Source organism: Cyprinodon tularosa, unplaced genomic scaffold, assembly GCF_016077235.1.
Source record: "Cyprinodon tularosa strain WSP-4 unplaced genomic scaffold, ASM1607723v1 ctg162, whole genome shotgun sequence".
Taxonomy (NCBI): domain Eukaryota; kingdom Metazoa; phylum Chordata; class Actinopteri; order Cyprinodontiformes; family Cyprinodontidae; genus Cyprinodon; species Cyprinodon tularosa.
The window spans coordinates 594,773-613,025 of NW_024038460.1; the positions used below are offsets into that span (position 1 = coordinate 594,773).

Consider the following 18,253-nt stretch of genomic DNA (forward strand, 5'->3'; position numbering starts at 1 on the left):
ACATATTTATTTTAAAAAAGTAAACCACAGAGTGTCTCATCATTTAGTGAAACATGTTGTTTACTCTCAGGACCCCCTTTTGGCTCTTAGGTCAGCCAATTATTACTTTCTGACATGAATTATCAGGATTATCAAGAATCTATTTTTCACCTCATGACATTGTGCATACTTCTCCCCCTGGGTGTTTACCACACTGGGCTTTTATAAAGGAAAAATAAAAAGTTTAAATCAAATACGTTAATAAAAGTATAATTTCTCAACTCTATCTTTTCTGGAAAAACTATCTAGAAATAAGTAAAAATTCCTTAATAAAGTCTTTTTACTCTTAATTTGAGTAGGTAAACTAGATGTTTGCCAATGGAATGAGTATTTTTACTCTTAAAATAAGATAAATAGATAATATGCACTTGAAATAAGACAATGCAATTTATATTTCTTATTTTAAGTGTAAACTGTCTTGTTCCATTGGCAAAATGTCTCTTTTACCTCCTCAATCCAAGAACAAATGCACTTATTTTAAGAAAAATTGACTTATCTAGATATAATTTTTTTTCCAGTGAGAGAAATACTGAACTTTTACAAATGTACAGTAAAAACAGAAAAAAAAAATGTATTCAAATAAAAATGGGATTTGTTTAGACAATAAATACTATTAGAAATATTTGAAACTAAAGGCTCCAAACAGAAGACAGTTTTGCCATTGAACAATGAATTAAAATTGTATTTCCAAAAGAAATAATTATAAGCCTTTTGTAAATGATTATCCTGGCATTTGACTTTTAAAATAAATATCTCAGGAAAAATTATAATAATTCAGTATTTTAATCTTCCAACTTAAATATCTATGTTGTTCTTACCTGTGATGAGGAGGATTCATGAAGAGCAAAGACAGGTTGAGTTAAAGCTTATATGCACTGGAGGAGGAGTTAACTGCTTTGGTGGCACCAATTGTGAAAGTAATCCTCCTTGAAATGTTCAACACACAAATGCTAAACCTCAGGTGCTGTTCAACATGAATGAACCTAATATCACCGCTCAGCTTTCCAATCTGTAGAGACTGGCCAATAGGAACACAGAACCGCTCATGACGCATTGTTCACATTAAGACAAAAAGCCCGAATCGAGAGCAAATACTTAGTTTTGAGAGAGAAATCTATTTTCAAGAGAAAATGTTTATGTTTTCACTTTGCAAAAAAAAATAAAAATATTTGAGAGTAAAAATATATATGATAGAGCTATTTCCCGTTCCGTTCTTGGATAAAATCAACAGTTGTCTTCAGTTTTTGAGGCGGAGATTTTTCCAGAAAAGCAGTGAACTCTTTTCATTCCTTTCTCCATTACCTTATAGGCTGATTTCTTCTTCTTCTTCACGGTCTTTGCTCTGGCAGTTATTAAACAGGAAGTAGACAGGCTTCTGATTCTCACACATTTAAGATTTTGAAGGACATTGTTTGGTGTTCTTCCCTTTGCGTGGGTGATCAATTTTCCAAATTTATCTTTCATATATTCTAAACCCACAGATCTTTATGGTTTTCTTGACTCTAAACCTGAATGATGACTTCTGATGAATGCAAACTATATACATGGCAAAGTTTCGGACTAACTTGTTGGGCCAGTTTTCCTTATGCTTGTTTGTACCCTGTAAAGTAGAACAAAGCAGTGCCTTCAGTTATGATTTCATTATTTAATCATGTGGGTAGTTGAAAATCAGTCATCCATTTGATCCCAGCTGGAGTCAGATCCTAAAAACCAAACATCTCAGGTGCTTTTGGGTTCTTGGATTGTTTAAAGACTAATATAAACTGTTTTTTTTTTTTTTTTATTAGGTGTGGTTTTCTTTTATTTTATTTTTTTTGGTTCATGTCATGAGATGGTTGATTTAAACTCCAGCTTTTACACTGTTATTCAGACGGCTTTCTTGAATTTACATCACTTCATGCTTTCGGTTTACAATGTCTGATAAACAAGACAAATCTCTTTTTAAAGATTGTAAGCAAATCTGCTGTTTACTCTCAATCTCGGACAGTGATGTTCTCCTTGACAGCCACATTAATCTACTGTTTTCCAGTAGCAAAAGTCAAAAGAGATATATTTTTTTAAATAGAAATTGTAGGATAATGTTGAATATGAATCCCTTTGTCATTAAGATACAGTTTGTCAATATATTTATCTATGAACCTCAGCATATTAGTCTTTGAATATAGAATATACTTTAAGTTCTGAGTGTTTCTAGAAATGTCTGTTGATAGCAGTTAGTTCATTGCAGCTGAAAAAAATAGAAGCTGTTGAGAATAACAGATCATCAAATGTTTATCATCTATGAAGAAACACAAATGTTAAGCTTAACCTGTCAGGTTAGACAGTAAAATATAAAATATATAAGAAATCTATAGCAAGTATCCTCTCCATATTACGGAAGAGGATTAGGGCCACTGAAAAAAAAAAAGTAAACTGATTTTTAAATTTCATTTCAGTTTAACATGGGAAAAAAGTCAGAATTCTGAGATTAAAGTCAGAATTCTGACTTTTTTCTCATAATTCTGAGATTAAAGTCAGAATTCTGACTTTTTTCTCAAATTCTGACTTTAATCTCAGAATTCTGACTTTTTTCTCATAATTCTGAGATTAAAGTCAGAATTCTGACTTTTTTCTCATAATTCTGACTTTAATCTCAGAATTCTGACTTTTTTCTCATAATTCTGAGATTAAAGTCAGAATTCTGACTTTTTTCTCAAATTCTGACTTTAATCTCAGAATTCTGACATTTTTCTCATAATTCTGACTTTATTCTCAGAATTCTGACTTTTTTCTCCGAATTCTGACTTGAATCTCAGAATTCTGACTTTTTTCTCAGAATTCTGAGATTAAAGTCAGAATTCTGACTTTTTTCTCAGAATTCTGACTTTTTTCTCATAATTCTGACTTTTTTTTATTGTCAGAATTCAGTCAGAATTCTGAGAATAAAGTCAGAATTGTGAGAAAAAAGTCAGAATTCTGACTTTTTTCCCATACTATACTGAAATAAAATAAAAAAAATCAGTTAACTTTTTTTTTTTTTTCCAGTGGCCCTAATCCTCTTCTGTACCATATGGGTTATGAGTATGTGCTGTAGACAAAATGAGATGAAAACCTTTTTACTGATGAATGTTTTTATTGAGCAATTTTTCGAAAGAACAAATGTTCTGTAAATGCATCAATCATGTTTTGAACATAGTGTTACGTTTCCATGTATTTCTAATGTTTCTTGCACAAATTTTGAGAAACCAATTATAACAGATAAATTGTCTATTTGTAACATAAAATACTATTCTTGATTACCCTCTACCTGTCTGTGCTTCAATTCAACCTATCACAGGATGTGTTATTCTTCTAACCAGCTGTCGGTTTGAGCCCCTGCTCAGTCTCTCTCCATCGTTTGTTTCCCGCCTCGCCTGGCTGCTGGTCAGAGAGCCCAGTGGTGCAGATGTATGGCAGCCTCCTCCAGCGAAGCTATGATGCAACTTGCCACCATCAGCGTGTGATTGATTGATTTTTGTGTGAAGCACTTTATAAATTGCTATATAAGTACAGACTAGTTATCATTAATTACATCAAATGCAAGACAAAACGTCCATCCTGAACCCTTATAAACATTATTTGTTATTTGTTATTGATCATTCAGTTATTAAATTAGTTAAAACACAATATTTAGATTGTTAATAGTGTATTTCTATGCTTTTATGTTGAATATTTGTCAACTTTTTGTTTTATTCTGTCTACTTGACATGTACATAAACTTTAAAGACACCATATGAGTCAAATTCGTTGATGGACCCCCCCCCCCCCCCCCCCCCCATTGAGTTTGTTAGTGGAAAACCTGTCCCACAGTGTCTTAATCATCCCAAAGGTTCTATCAGGTTGAGGTCAGGACTATTTTTTTTTCCCACACCAGAGGTAATATACACACACCGCCATAGAAGTGACCGGAAAATATGAATTTATTGATTTGGTGACGTTGCCCAATACTCTTGGCAACATAGTGATCTATTATGTTTAAGGAGTTTACATGTTTTTATTAGAAATTTGATTTTAAACCCAGGTTTCAGCTGATGGATCAAAATAATGATGTTGTTGTTGGATTTTCCGTCGGTCCAAAGAATTATGCTGGTATTTCACGGCTGCTTGGCTTCCTTCATCAACATTCGTTTTAATTCTCTCCAGCTTCTCTGCTTTATCTTTCATTCCAATTTCTCTCATCTTCTCAATCAGGAAGTCCAGGTGGACCAGGGTAGCTGCTGAATCAACTTTGAGGGCAATCTTTTCCAGCCTAGTGATGTGTTTGTAGGACTCTTCCAGCAGCTGAGATTTCTCTGCTGTAAGATTTTTCATTTTAGTCTCCAGACTTTCTAAATAACTAGAGTTGTTCTCTTTTTCGGTTTTATTCTTTTCATAATTGCGCTTCATTTCATTCGCAGTAGTCTGAACTTTTCTTGTCTTGGTCACATATCTCCAGTTCTCTTTCACATGATCAGATGTGGGACACTTCCCAGTGCAGACGATGCAGTGACCTTCTTTGATGACTTCACATAAGGCAGGGGCCATAGTGCATCCAGGATAGTGACAGTTTTCCTCACAGCGTTTACAACACAAAGGTTTTCCAAAAGAAGCATTGGTTTTGATGGGTTCTTTGACTTTGTAGGACTCTTCTACTTCAAAAGAAAAATGTTCATTCTTTTCCATCTCTTCTTTATGTTTCATCAGGTTATGTTGGATTTGTCTGATCTGGTTCTGCTTTTCTTCAGCTTCAATGAATCGTTGCTGCAGGTTTTGGATGCAGGCTGTCAGTTTAATGCGTTCATTGATAACATCAACAGTTGTCTTCAGTTTTTGAGGCTGAGATTTTTCCAGAAAAGCAGTGAACTCTTTCAGTCCTTTCTCCATTACCTTATAGGCTGCTTCCAGGTATTCTTCTTCTTCTGTACGGTCTTCGCTCTGGCAGTTATTAAACAGGAAGTAGACAGGCTTCTGATTCTCATCTTTGGCACATTTAATGGTGGAAACTTCAAGAGTTTGAAGAACATTCTTTGGTGTTCTTCCCTTTGAGTGGGTGATCAGAGTTATGATGTTGTCTTCTATGTTTTTCCCAAACAAAGACATGACTGAATTCAAGATGTACATCAGTCTGTCACTCAATCGATTATCACTCGCCTTCATCACCAGACCCACTCCATGTAGTTCTTCTATGCCTCCTGACCGAAACAAATACAATAAACTCCTACTGATGCTGTCATCATATTCTATCCCTCTGATGCCTCCAAATCCTGGAGTATCGATGATGGTCAGAGAGAAGGGGATCACTCTACCTTCAAAACCTAAAACTTCATACACAGTCACTTCAGAGGTCTCCTGGCCCGCCTCCTCTGCAATCTGGAAACAGACTTTATCCTGAAACTTCACGCCAATGGTGAAGTTCACCAATGCGTTGATGAAAGTGGATTTTCCTGCTCCTGTTTCCCCAACCAGTAAGATAGTTTTATTTCTCTTATGTGAATCTCTTTGACCAACAGTAACTCTGGTCATTGTAGAAGATTTTTCTTTTTTTCCTCTCAGTTGATAAACAGATGGATCTCCTTCCTGGATCAGTGTACTTTCAGAGATCAACTGGTCCAGTGCAGATTCCCTAAAAGAAGAACAGACTTACAATGTTGACTTAAAGTATAGAAATATTGGAATAAGTGTTAAATGAATAAAAAGCACTCAGATACACATAAAAGGTGCTGAAATAAATGAACTAAAATTGCTACTGTACAGTAAAGTCAAATATGTAAAGTTAAAAAAGCATTGAGAGACAGTAATCTCTTTAGTTTTGCATCACTTGATTCAATATTTTCTTTATGAATCTTTTATTTTCAATTTTCAGCAACTTGTTGAATAGTTTTATGGTTTAAATTTGATTTTTTTTTTTTTTCTGGCATTTTAATTAGACAATATGGTTAATTTCTTGAAGGAAGTTTAAGTTTATCACATGACAAACTGTACTGATTACAGAATGGTATTTCAGGCTAAAACAGTACGAGAGTCCAGAGAACTTTATCCATTGGAATGAAGTAATGAAATAGATTTCCAGCATTTCCAAAGGGTGGTATGACATTTTCTAAGTAATTTAGAAAATTAGAAGAAATAAAAAACAGAGAGTAAAAATATCAGTAATATGTTTAATCAAAAAGCTATATTAATTTATTTAAGATATTTATATAAGTTGTAACTCAAGTCCAGTAAAATGTAATGTAGCCGGGAACCTGTACCTTAACATGTCTACATTTCCAAAACATAATTTTTCATATTTAATAAGAAATAATTACCTAATTTAAAAAAAAAGAAACTAATTCCATCCCTTATCTCAAGAGTCACGTATCACATTGGACATTGTGGACTATTATCCATGCTGGTTTTTCTTTGAACATTGGTGGAGGAAGTTTCACATCCAGGAAGACGCCAAAGTAGAAACAGGTGATCAGTCATATGAGGTTTGCTACATCAGAGCTGATTCAAAAAAGTGTTTCCATCTGCCATTTTGCACATTAACCCTTTTTTGCCAAAGCCAAAAAAAAACTCAAACTAGCATAACTTTGTCAATTCAGTTTGTTTGTTTTTTTTCCAGAATCTTTCTGTTTCCATCAAGCGTTTCTCAGCAAAGCATTCCTAGCATTAGAAAAAGCTGATAATAACGCACCTACAGATCCTCCATCCTCTTACCCTGTGGCATTAGGGAGAACAAAGACTGCATTGCTAAAAGGTCTTTATTTCTCAACCCTTGAGGAAGTTACGATGTGGCACATTTGACTCGATTCAACTCAGGATAATTTTATAGTGCAATTGCAAGCGTGAAATTTTCTATTATTAAATATTATTATCTACACTATATTGCCAAAAGTATTTGCTCACCTGCCTTGACTCACATATGAGCTTAAGTGACATCCCGTTCCTAATCCATAGGGTTCAATATGACGTCGGTCCACCCTTTGCAGCTAGAACAGCTTCAACTCTTCTGGGAAGGCTGTCCACAAGGTTTAGGAGTGTGTTTATGGGAATTTTTGACCATTCTTCCAGAAGCGCATTTGTGAGGTCGCACACTGATGTTGGACGAGAAGGCCTGGCTCTCAGTCTCCGCTCTAATTCATCCCAAAGGTGTTCTATCGGGTTGAGGTCAGGACTCTGTGCAGGCCAGTCAAGTTCATCCACACCAGACTCTGTCATCCATGTCTTTATGGACCTTGCTTTGTGCACTGGTGCACAGTCATGTTGGAAGAGGAAGGGGTCAGCTCCAAACTGTTCCCACAAAGTTGGGAGCATGGAATTGTCCAAAATGTCTTGGTATGCTGAAGCATTCAGAGTTCCTTTCACTGGAACTAAGGGGCCAAGCCCAGCTCCTGAAAAACAACCCCACACCATAATCCCCCCTCCACCAAACTTTACACTTGGCACAATGCAGTCAGACAAGTACCGTTCTCCTGGCAACCGCCAAACCCAGACCCGTCCATCAGATTGCCAGATGGAGAAGCGCGATTCGTCACTCCAGAGAACGCGTCTCCACTGCTCTAGAGTCCAGTGGCGGCGTGCTTTACACCACCGCATCCGACGCTTTGCATTGCACTTGGTGATGTATGGCTTGGATGCAGCTGCTCGACCATGGAAACCCATTCCGTGAAGCTCTCTGCGCACTGTTCTTGAGCTAATCTGAAGGCCACATGAAGTTTGGAGGTCTGTAGTGATTGACTCTGCAGAAAGTTGGCGACCTCTTCGCACTATGCGCGTCAGCATCCGCTGACCCCGCTCCGTCAGTTTACGTGGCCTACCACTTCGTGGCTGAGTTGCTGTCGTTCCCAAACACTTCCATTTTCTTATAATACAGCTGACAGTTGACTGTGGAATATTTAGGAGCGAGGAAATTTCACGACTGGATTTGTTGCACAGGTGGCATCCTATCACAGTTCCACGCTGGAATTCACTGAGCTCCTGAGAGCGACCCATTCTTTCACAAATGTTTGTAAAAACAGTCTGCATGCCTAGGTGCTTGAATTTATACACCTGTGGCCATGGAAGTGATTGGAACACCTGATTCCAATAATTTGGATGGGTGAGCAAATACTTTTGGCAATATAGTGTATATATCTCAGTTTGAGTACAATACCACGTCTTCTAGAGCAGGGGTCTTTAACATTTTTCAGGCCAAGGATCCCCAAACTGATTTCGAGATGGAGCGGGGACCCCCTAATTATATATATTATATGAAACTGTGTTCTATCAAACTGGTCCTATAATCACTCTATTACAGATGAGTCATGTAATGAAAGTAATTTCTCCCTGGGATTATTAAAGTATTTCTGATTCCTGGTTGATGGGACAGGTGTTATGAATGAAACGCTGCCCTGCTTAAAAGAGCTCCTGTGTGTCGCTGAATGTGTGCATTGATGACTGAAAGACATCTTCTGCCTCCATTTATCTGTTTAGTGGGTTGAATTCATGTTAATGTGGATTTAAAGACATTTCAATTAGTGGAAAAAATTGCAGGGGGGAATATAAAAAAAGGTTAAATCAACCAAAATGTTCGCGACCCCCCATGCAGTACCTCCGTGGAAGCCCCTAGGGGTAGCGGACCCCCTGTTAAAGACCTCCGTTCTAGAAAATTTCCCGTACAGTTGCCTAAATTGAACCTTTCATGCTTTACCATGACCTGGATGATGGAGAATCTTCACAGATAAGAACAATTGCAGTTATAACCGCTCTAAATTAAACTCTACATTGAAGCTGAATTCAAGCAGGCTCTGATTCTGAGGCCAAATTTATTAGCGCTCTTGGATTGCCTTCAAAAACGTCACAAAATCATCAAGGTCATATTAAACATTGTGATTAGTAATAATGCCAGTATTGGACCTGGGATTTGTTTAAATAGATATTATTAGGTTTAAGGTTCAAATTTTTGCTTACATACCTCACCGCTGAGGACGGTAGAGAGGAACAACCAACTGCTAGGTTACATTGAGGTAAAGGAGCAGGAGAGGGAATCAGGGGAGTAGAAGATGAAGGCGGACATCGGGATCGGCTAACCTTGATTGGAGTTTTACTGGAACAAAGAGAAATAAAGACCATCTCCTCCTGATCAGGGTTCCATGCTTTGAAGTTCACTTTATTGTCCTGCTTGTTTTATTTATTATAGAGGCGGAAGTATGGGGTGCCATTTGTAAAGTTAAGCAGTCAGAAATTAGGAGAAATATTTATCATTATTTAGTGTTAACATGATAACATTTAACAAGATAAAGGAAATAACACAAATTCTTTCTCATTATTGTGGTTCTGATTGATGTTTAGAGATATTAAATGCAAGTACTTGACGTTAAAATTAAATTATCCGATCATATGTTTGCAGAGAATGATATTTACTGTTAGAAGTGAGATAAGATGGAAATTCTGTCTGTGAAGCAGCACTTAGTTCAGACAAAAGCAAAGACAGTGAAGACATATTTCAAGCAAACCAATTTTATTGAGCTACCATTATGTACAGAAAACTGACGATTAATACAGAATAGTTTGGAAAAATATAGGAATTATGTTGAGGAAAGAGTTTAATCATTGATATAAGAAATAAACCATAGTCTTACATTCTAAATTCAGCATACTTAGGAAAACAATAGAACCTCACAACTATATTTTTCAATAAATCAAAATGCTTAAAAGTTTCAAATAATGAGATAAACAAAGCCACCATTTTCTAGTTAAAGTAAAGGCAAAATGTTCCGTTCTTCTGCAGTAGAAGCCACTTTTATTGCAGTGGGTTAATTAATGTTTGATCATTAGAAAATATACGAATAAAGACAACAGCTGAAGAAAAATATATCCCGACAGTAAAATGTAACATTTGAGGAAAATTACGAGTAAAGAGGTAATATTTAAAAGTGAATATGTGATCACATTATAAAGATAGTTTAATTTATAAGGAGCTCTCCATAGGACAGGAGGCTGTTGAAGCTTTATTGTTTGCCCTGCCATGGTGGGGTTGTGATTTTTCTTTGTTTTTACTCATTTCCTGATGTTTTGCTCCACATATACTGCAGCGCTAATTTAGTTCCTTCATCCATCTGGCTTCTCATCTCCTCCAGCTTCTCAACCTTCTTTGTGTCCCTTATTTCCTTCAACTTGTCAATCAAAAAATCCAAGTGAATATAAGTGGCTACACAATTCGCTTTAAGAGCGATCTCCTCTAGTCTGATGACATGTTGGTAAGATTCTAAGACAAGCTGGATCCTCTCTGCTTTGAGTTTCTGTATGTCGTTAGCGAGACTTTTTACGATATTGAACCTGGTTTCAGGGTCAACCTCGCCTGCCTTCAGCCTTTTCTTAACCTCTATGGTCTTCTTTTCCTTTTTTATCTTTATTACATATCTCCAGTTTTCTTTCACATGACCCGACGCAGGACATTTTCCAGTGCAGACAGTGCAGTGGCCTTTTTTGAAGACCTCACAATGTTGAGGGCTTAGACTGAATGTACAGCCGGGATAGTGGCAGTTCTCCTGACAGACAGTGCAAACCATTGCTTTCTCAAACAAACTGTACTTCAAAAAACCTTTACTTTTAATTGGCACTTTTTCTTTGCAGACAACATCAACCTCAACAGTGACCACGTCAGATTTCTTCATGTCTTCTACTTGTTTTACCAGAGCATCGTGGGTTTGAACGAGTTCCTTTTCCTTCTGCTCAGTTAACAGGATTCTCTCCTGCAGGTTTTGGATGCAGGCTTTCAGGCTGATGCGTTCGTTCAGGACATCCGTGGTCATCAACAGTTTTTGGGCTCTTTTCTTCTCCAAGAAGCCTGTAAAGGCTTTCATTCCTTTCTGTGAAATTTCATCAGAAACTTTAAGGAATTCCTCGTCTTCTGATCGGTCTTCAGCTTGGGAGTTATCAAAAAGGAAGTAAATTGGTTGATTCTTTTCATTTTTGGCACATTTTATATGTGTAGCTTCCAGCGCTTGAAGAACATTCTTGGGTGTTCTTCCATCAGAATGAGTAATGAGAGCCACAATGCTTTTCTCAAGGTTCTTCCCAAACAGAGACATGACTGAATTGAAGACGTATGACAGGCGATCATTCACTCGATTGTCCGTGGACTTAACCACCAGACCAACAGCGTGAATCTCGTTGATCCCGTCATCAGATCGAAACAAGTCAAACAATCTTTGACTGACAATAATATCTTTTTCTATCCCTCTGGTGTCTCCAAATCCAGGCGTGTCAATGATGGTAAGAGAGAAAGGAAGAGTGTGATCCTCAAACCCAAAGATCTCGTAGACAATCACATCTGATGTTTGACTCTCAGTCTGCCCTCTCGGTTCGTCTTTTACGATGTGAAACCATATTTCATCGCTAAATTTGACTCCAATGGCGTGGTTGACCAGAGAGTTAATAATGGTAGACTTTCCTGCCCCTGTTTCACCAACCAACAACACGGTTCTATTTGCCTTGTTCAAGTTTCTCTTTCCTAGGGTCATTCTAGTCAGAGGTCCAAAGTCCTCTTGTTTTGGCTGTAGTTGGTAGACAGCTGGGGGCCCTGATTGGATGAGGAGACTTTTGGAGATGATGTCCTTGAATTTAGACTGGGCAACCCTGTAGAAAAAACAATTAGATTTTACTAGTTTAAATGTATTTTTCCCCAGTGCTAAGAACTAAATTGTATTACTGAAAAAAATATGAATATATACTGAAACATGATTAAAACTTAAAAATTAAACTTTTGATTGAGTGATTGTGTTATAAGGTTAGGGTAATGGCAATGATACATTTCTAGTCAAAGATAAAATACCAAAATAATCATGACAATTATAAGAAGAGTATGAGTCATGTAATATTGTTTTTGAATAAGTTAGAATAGTACACAAATATTTTAATTGCCCCACTTTGGAGAAATTTATTGGCACCAAAGCACATAGGCAAATATAAGCATCCAGGTATTCACAACTAAGAAATATCACGATGTTTAAACAGACTGTACAAAAAGAAAAAACAAAATTTCTCTTTTAAAAGATGCTTCTGTTGTGTCTTATTATAACAAAGGACAAACTCCTTGCTCAAAGGAAATCTAATTTAAATCAGTATTTGCTATTTGCATCAATACCTTTTTTTTTTCAATGTAATGGTATAATTTATTGTGGCTTGTCATGATACCTGTTGGTAGAAGTTGCCCTATCATTACTCCTGATCTTATTAAAATAATAAAACAAAGTTTTCTGAGTGTTAAACCTGTGAGGCAGCAGACAGAGACAGGGAGTTAGCATGGTTAAAATTTACGCTGCTAAATGTCTCAGAAGCTGGGTCGATGATGATTTTTTTAAAATGAAATGTGTCTATATTGTCTTAGAGCTGATATTGGGTAATAAAAATGGAGCATTAGCAATAATTGTTATAGGTGGTGCAGACAGTTAACGTGTTAAGGGAGAAATTGGGAAATTCTTGTCAGATGCAAGATAATGGATACAAGATAATCCAGACAGTGGTCAGAGAGCCTTAAAATAGGGTTGGTAATCCTGTTCAGCAACACTTTTTCTTATATTGAGTGAAATGGTCCTTCCATCCTGAGAGTAGTCAATACCTTGTGTGTTCAGGAAGAGGAACAAAAAATTCAGACATCCGTGAGAGCTGCAAGCCAGTAAAAACCCTGCCCAATCCCTACTATTTGGTCCGAACGGCAAAAACAACAAAAAAACATTAGATGCATACATTTCTGTCCCTCCTCATCAGGTTTGGCCATTGCATTGAAATGTTCCCAACCCCCCCCCCTCTGTTAGGATTCCTGTCTTTGTGGTATGTGTTTTTGTGTTTGTCTCCCTTCCTCCACCAGGAGGCGCCTGGTTCTGGTCCGCCTCCTCACACACCTGCGGAGTTACCTCGTTAATGGAGTGCTCTTAAGCTGCTGACTGCCACTATTTCAACGCCAGAGTCTTTGCCAGTTTTGGGTACTCTAGCTAAGCTGAGTTTTCACTGAGTCAAACTGAGTTTTGTCAACCTGAGTCCTAACCGATTTATTTTGTCTTTGCCTCTCGGCAGGAAGTCATCCTGCAAACTGGATGTTTTCGGACCTTCTCTCCCTGGAAGGATCATCTGAGCTTCAAACTGAGCAGGGGATTCAAACTGGAGGTTTGGATCTACTTTCCTCCAAGGGATCATTTGAGCTTCACACTGAGCAAGGGATTCATCTCCACTATGACCCGTTCATGTACCGCAGGAAATCCAAGTGGCAGTCAGTTTCTCCGTTCACCTACAAACAAAACCCTGTTCTGCCCTCCCCCGAATGAGACACGCACTGGAACTACCGCACACAGACTGGAGTCAAAGAGTAAACCACTTTTCTGGAAACGTGAGTCAGCAACCTTATTCTTCTCTTCAAGTTCAAGAATCAAATTTCCCACTGAGCCTGAACTAACCGCAGTGTCTCCCCCTCACTTTCCAGTTCCGGTTGAGCAGTGTTCAGAGCAACACAAGATTCTTCATTATCTCCTCAATAAACTTGTGAGATTAGTATTGCTAAAAATAACATGCTACTTTTAAAGCTTTAAATTATATTATAATTTACTTACAGAGGTTAGGTTGAACTCCAAAATGTCCTGCTGAGTTCTGCTGTGAGGTGTGCGTTAAAGTTTGCGCGGGAGGGCGAAGCTCTGAACTAAGGGGGAAGTGCTGCTTTCAAATCTTTCTGGCTCTCCAACATAACCAACCATAGCTTTAACCTCGCATGCATGGTGTCGCATTGGGTGGCGCTGTTCCCTTGCAGCCAGAAGGTTTGGGGTCCAATTCCTTTCTGTTGGAATTTGCATACTCTCCCTGTGCATGAGTGGGTTCTCTCCAGGTACTCCAGCTTCCTCCAGCAGTTCAAAAGCACAGTGTTGTGTAGTAACGAAGTAAAAATACTTCACTACTGTACTTAAGTATATTTTGGAGTACTTTATACTTTCTAAGAGTATACATTTTTTTGAGAACTTTCACTTTTATTTTACTACATTTGTGAACTTAATTGCATACCTTTACTCCGATACATTTTCAATGTTTGGTTTAATTACTATGTAAAAAAATAAAATAAAAACGAGCAAGAGAGCGAGAGAAACGCAAGTGTTTTGACCTCAACTACTGCCTGCAAAGTCAGGTCTTGCCTGGGCTTGTTCATCAACACCAATAGGATATAGATTGGTCACGAGGTACTATTGTGAAATCTTGAGCATAACATTATCTGTATAAATGAACTTTGTTTGGCATTGTTTTCAGTTCCACACGTGGTTTATTTAGCTTAAGCTAAATGTTGACTGTAGCAGGCTTTTAAAGATGAACAGAAGATTTTACAGTTTCAAGTAATAATGGGGTTATGCGCGAGGATGACCACAAGGGTGGGTTAAGATTTGGAAGAGAAGAAAAAAGTCAAGGGCAAAAGTGTGGAGGGGATGAGGGGCTTGTGTTTACAAAATGTTTAAGATTTAGTTAATTGGCCTAAAGCGCATTTTTTTTTCCTCTGGTGTGATGTACACTTAATTTCAGCACTGCTTTTTTTTTTTTTTACGTTTTAAGGTAGTTTTACAAAAAACTGTCTTCCTCTTCAGATGCCAAATAAGCTGCAGTTCCCTCCCATTTCTTTTTCTTTTGTAAAATGACCTGTTATGTGTGCCCCTTTTGCTTGTGAAGTACAGTAATTTACAGCTTTTTTTTTCTTCATGTTGGCTGCGTTTACAAAAGGGGCTTCAAACTGGACTCCCTCTTCAGATGCCAGATAAGCTTCCGTTTTTTTCTTTTTTTTCTAATGTTGTCAATAACAGTAGCAGTAATAAAAGTTGGTCAAAATTGATCCTACACTTGGTTGTTTATATTATTTTAAGTGAATTTGACCTTCAAAGTTTACCAAAATGTAAACAAATATAATTCAAACTGCACTAACTTTTTACTTGTACTTTTCACTACATTACTTCAGTACATCTATTTTTATAGTAATTCTTATACTTAAGTACAAGCCATTTTAGATACTTTAAGACTTTTACTCAAGTAACATTTCAGTCAGTGACTTGGACTTTTACAAAAGTCACATTTTGGAGAGGTAGTTATACTTTTACTTGACTCCGAGATTTCAGTACTTTATACAACACTGCAAAAGCATGACTGTTAGGTCTTCTATAAATTGTGTGTGCATGGTTGTGTGACTTTGAGTGTCTCTGTGCTGTGGTGCGACAGACTGGCAATTTGTTCAGGGTGTACCCCGCCCCTCGCCCATAGACTGCCAGAGATAGAAACCACAGTATCCTGAGGGGGGCAGCGATGCGCCCAGAGGAACCTGGCCTGCATAAAAATATGTTTTTGATCGCTTTATTAACCTAGATAGGTATTAACTAACCTAGAATAAATAAAAATAAAAAAAAAGAAAGAAAGAAAGAAGGCTTGCTGTTGCAGCAGATTCAGCGTCACGTCTGCTAGCAAGTTTGTTGATCGTATCCGTGGGTGTGAACGCAGAGAGGATCCATCTCACTCACCTTCTGGCTCACCCTATGATGGGGATGAAAACTAGAGGAGAACTGATGTTTTCCTCCTGTGAACCCCCTTCATACCAAAACGCTGCCAATACGCCATTAAACAGTAGCTGGAAGTTAGAAACACCTTCACTGATCATCTGGAACACGTCAAATCCCTTTCCCTTGATTAAGTGAATCTGCTACTGCTGCTGTGTCTGCAATGAACTCTTTTATAATTGTACTTTAATGTACTTTTATATTGTTGTGTGTGAGCAAGCCATAGGCAAATTTCTGCCATCTTTATGTATGGTAGATAATAAAGTTTTTTCTATTCTAAATACGCTGATATGCATTGGAAATAAGTTCTTTTTTCTAAGTTATGCACAAGTTACTCATAGGTTTTGGATAAGCTGGACACAATTACTACTGAGTTACTTACACTTCACTTATGTCAACGATCAGCTAACTTACCTGTAACATATGGCCCGCGTATGAACATACGCTGGCATATGCAGGGAAATTTTGCGCATGCTCAAAATTCTCGTCTTACTTGCCGTATGTCCATGTGTGCCAGTGTGTTTCAGCATTCTTTAGCGTGCTCATAACTTACGCAAAACGTACCCATAACTTATCCAACGTATGTCAGTATATTTGCCTTACGTCAGGAACACGCTGGCTAAATCGTCAAGGTGTGACAGGGCCTTCGGTAGTACCAAGTTGGGAGAAACAGTAGCAGCTCGATAATCATGTCTTATAAAATGAACATTATAGCTAAATTAATTTATATGTGTAAAAATATTACATTAGATTACAATGCATTATTGTAATATGCAGTTTTGCTGTTATAGCTGGTTAACATAGAAATACTGTCTGTTTTGTAACACTAAGTAACACTAATAACAGACTTGTTAAATGTTTGAGTCTTCTTGCTGGTCGGTTCTACCATTTAAAATCATTAAACAATATCAAGATTAAATTACATATTTGGACAGATAACGTTTCTAAGACTCAAAAATAAAAGTTTAGGACTTTAGTTTGACTTGAGGAGTTGTATGCCTTCACCTGACTGAAAACACTGGGAGAAACAACTTGACCTTGTTCCACCACTAATATCCATTAAGTTTTTCTACACAGAAATTAGAATTCCACTCATCTGTACGAAAACAGTCATAAAACAAAACTGGATTTTTGTATAAAAAAGTATTAGTGCTTAGATTATACTAAAGTCAGCATTTTGACATCCAGGTCATTTAAAGGAGACGTGTGTTTGTTTGTTTGTTTCCTTTTGGTGACATTGTGCAGTTGAATAGATATGTAAAAAGAAAAAAAAAAGACATGCACCCAAGGAGGCAGGAGGGGGAGCTATACGTCATAACCTGGAGCTTATCTAAAGGCTGCAGTATACAAAGGTGCAGCACCCTGAAATGATTAAGAGAACAATGTCTAAAACAAGACCAGGGTAGATACTGTACACTGCATGAGAGCTTTCATCTCACATAATGAATAAAGTCAATGCTTTATTATTAAATGTTTTTTCTGAGTCATTAAAAGAGGTGATTGCAGATTACATTGCTATTGGTGTGAAAAGTTAACAGTTTTACTCACGCTCTTTTCATTGTGAGGAGGTGGTTCAAAGATCTTCACAGGAAAGATGTCAAAACACGTCTGAGTGTCTAATGAAACAAAATCAAACAAGTGTTACTGCTGATCTTATATGGTACATTTCACATATTAATTTCTTTATAATTTTCATCCAACAGATTCTGTACTTTATGTAAAAGTTGAATAAATGTGAACAAAGATGTGTTTGTTATTAAATACAGAAGTTGCTCTTTGATTAAAACAAATTATAGCCAAAAATGTAATAACAAATGAATAATCAAAAAGGAAAACAAAATTTCCCAACACCAATGTTATCTAATTAGTCTGTATTTTATCAAAACAAACAATTACCGTGCTGCTTCCTTGTAAGACTCAGCGAGGCTTAGTGAGGCGGAGAAGGCAGAACGATCTGACAGGACTCACCTTTTCAAGGTTTTATAGCGACTCTAAGGGGAGGAGGAAAACACTGATCACGTGGTTTCAAGCTAAACCTGAAATTGTATCATGCAGTGAAATCTTTAAGAGGAAAGCTACAACATGCCTCACAACATTTCACCTAATTAAAAAAACAACAGATTGCAGAGGGACAGGGACCAAAACCATGTAAAATAAAACTATACTGTAGGTGTTTTGTTGCTATTTAATGCTTAATTATCTTCTGATAATTAAGCAGCAGAATAAATACATTACATTCTCTGTTTTATTAATTGTAATGTTGACTGTAGTGAATTCATTTACAATTATATTAGGGAGAAAATAGAATAATCCACCAGAAAGAATCTCATTAAGTTTAATTCCCTAGGAGGCAGCGTGGGGCAGGTTACCTTAATGTATCTAAATACTATTGCAAGTTATGCATGTTGTATGTATTTTTATATTTTTAATGCATTGCTTTAACTTATTTAATTTTTTTTAATTTTTTTTAATGAAGTTGATTTTGTTGTTTTTTAAGAATTCCTTTTTTTTTCTTTTTGCAAAGTTTAGAAGTTCTTCAGAGCTCCCATTTTAAGAGGCATCAGACAGGATTAGCGCACCCACCACCCCTTCACTATTAGCTTTTCACATTGAAACATCGGCAACTGCCTTCAATTAAAATATTTTTATGAGCTAGAACTGCAGAATAATATCCATTAAATTTA

General features: G+C 37.0%; 1 protein-coding gene across 2 annotated transcripts; it reads right to left on the reverse strand.

The window, feature by feature from the left end:
• Positions 1 to 3,841: 3,841 nt before the first annotated feature.
• Positions 3,842 to 17,524, reverse strand: LOC119780590. Of its 2 annotated transcripts, XM_038280672.1 has the most exons (4): positions 17,466 to 17,524; positions 17,118 to 17,185; positions 8,972 to 9,103; positions 3,842 to 5,659 (listed from the first exon to the last, which is right to left on the reverse strand). In XM_038280672.1, the coding sequence occupies exons 2-4, from the start codon at positions 17,126 to 17,128 to the stop codon at positions 4,069 to 4,071; spliced, it is 1,734 nt and encodes a 577-aa protein (XP_038136600.1). In that variant the 5' UTR covers positions 17,129 to 17,185; positions 17,466 to 17,524; the 3' UTR covers positions 3,842 to 4,068. The 2 variants fall into 2 exon arrangements, with proteins under 2 accessions (XP_038136600.1, XP_038136601.1); XM_038280673.1 differs by lacking the exons at positions 3,842 to 5,659; positions 8,972 to 9,103 and adding an exon at positions 9,497 to 11,637 and having other exon boundaries at positions 17,466 to 17,521.
• Positions 17,525 to 18,253: the final 729 nt, after the last annotated feature.

Bases quoted from the DNA above. Each gene is read 5' to 3' on its own strand.
- LOC119780590 (XM_038280672.1), bottom strand. The intron at 5,660-8,971 runs GTATGTAAGCAA...TTCTTCTTTTAG, and splicing joins CTACCGTCCTCAGCGGTGAG to GGAATCTGCACTGGACCAGT.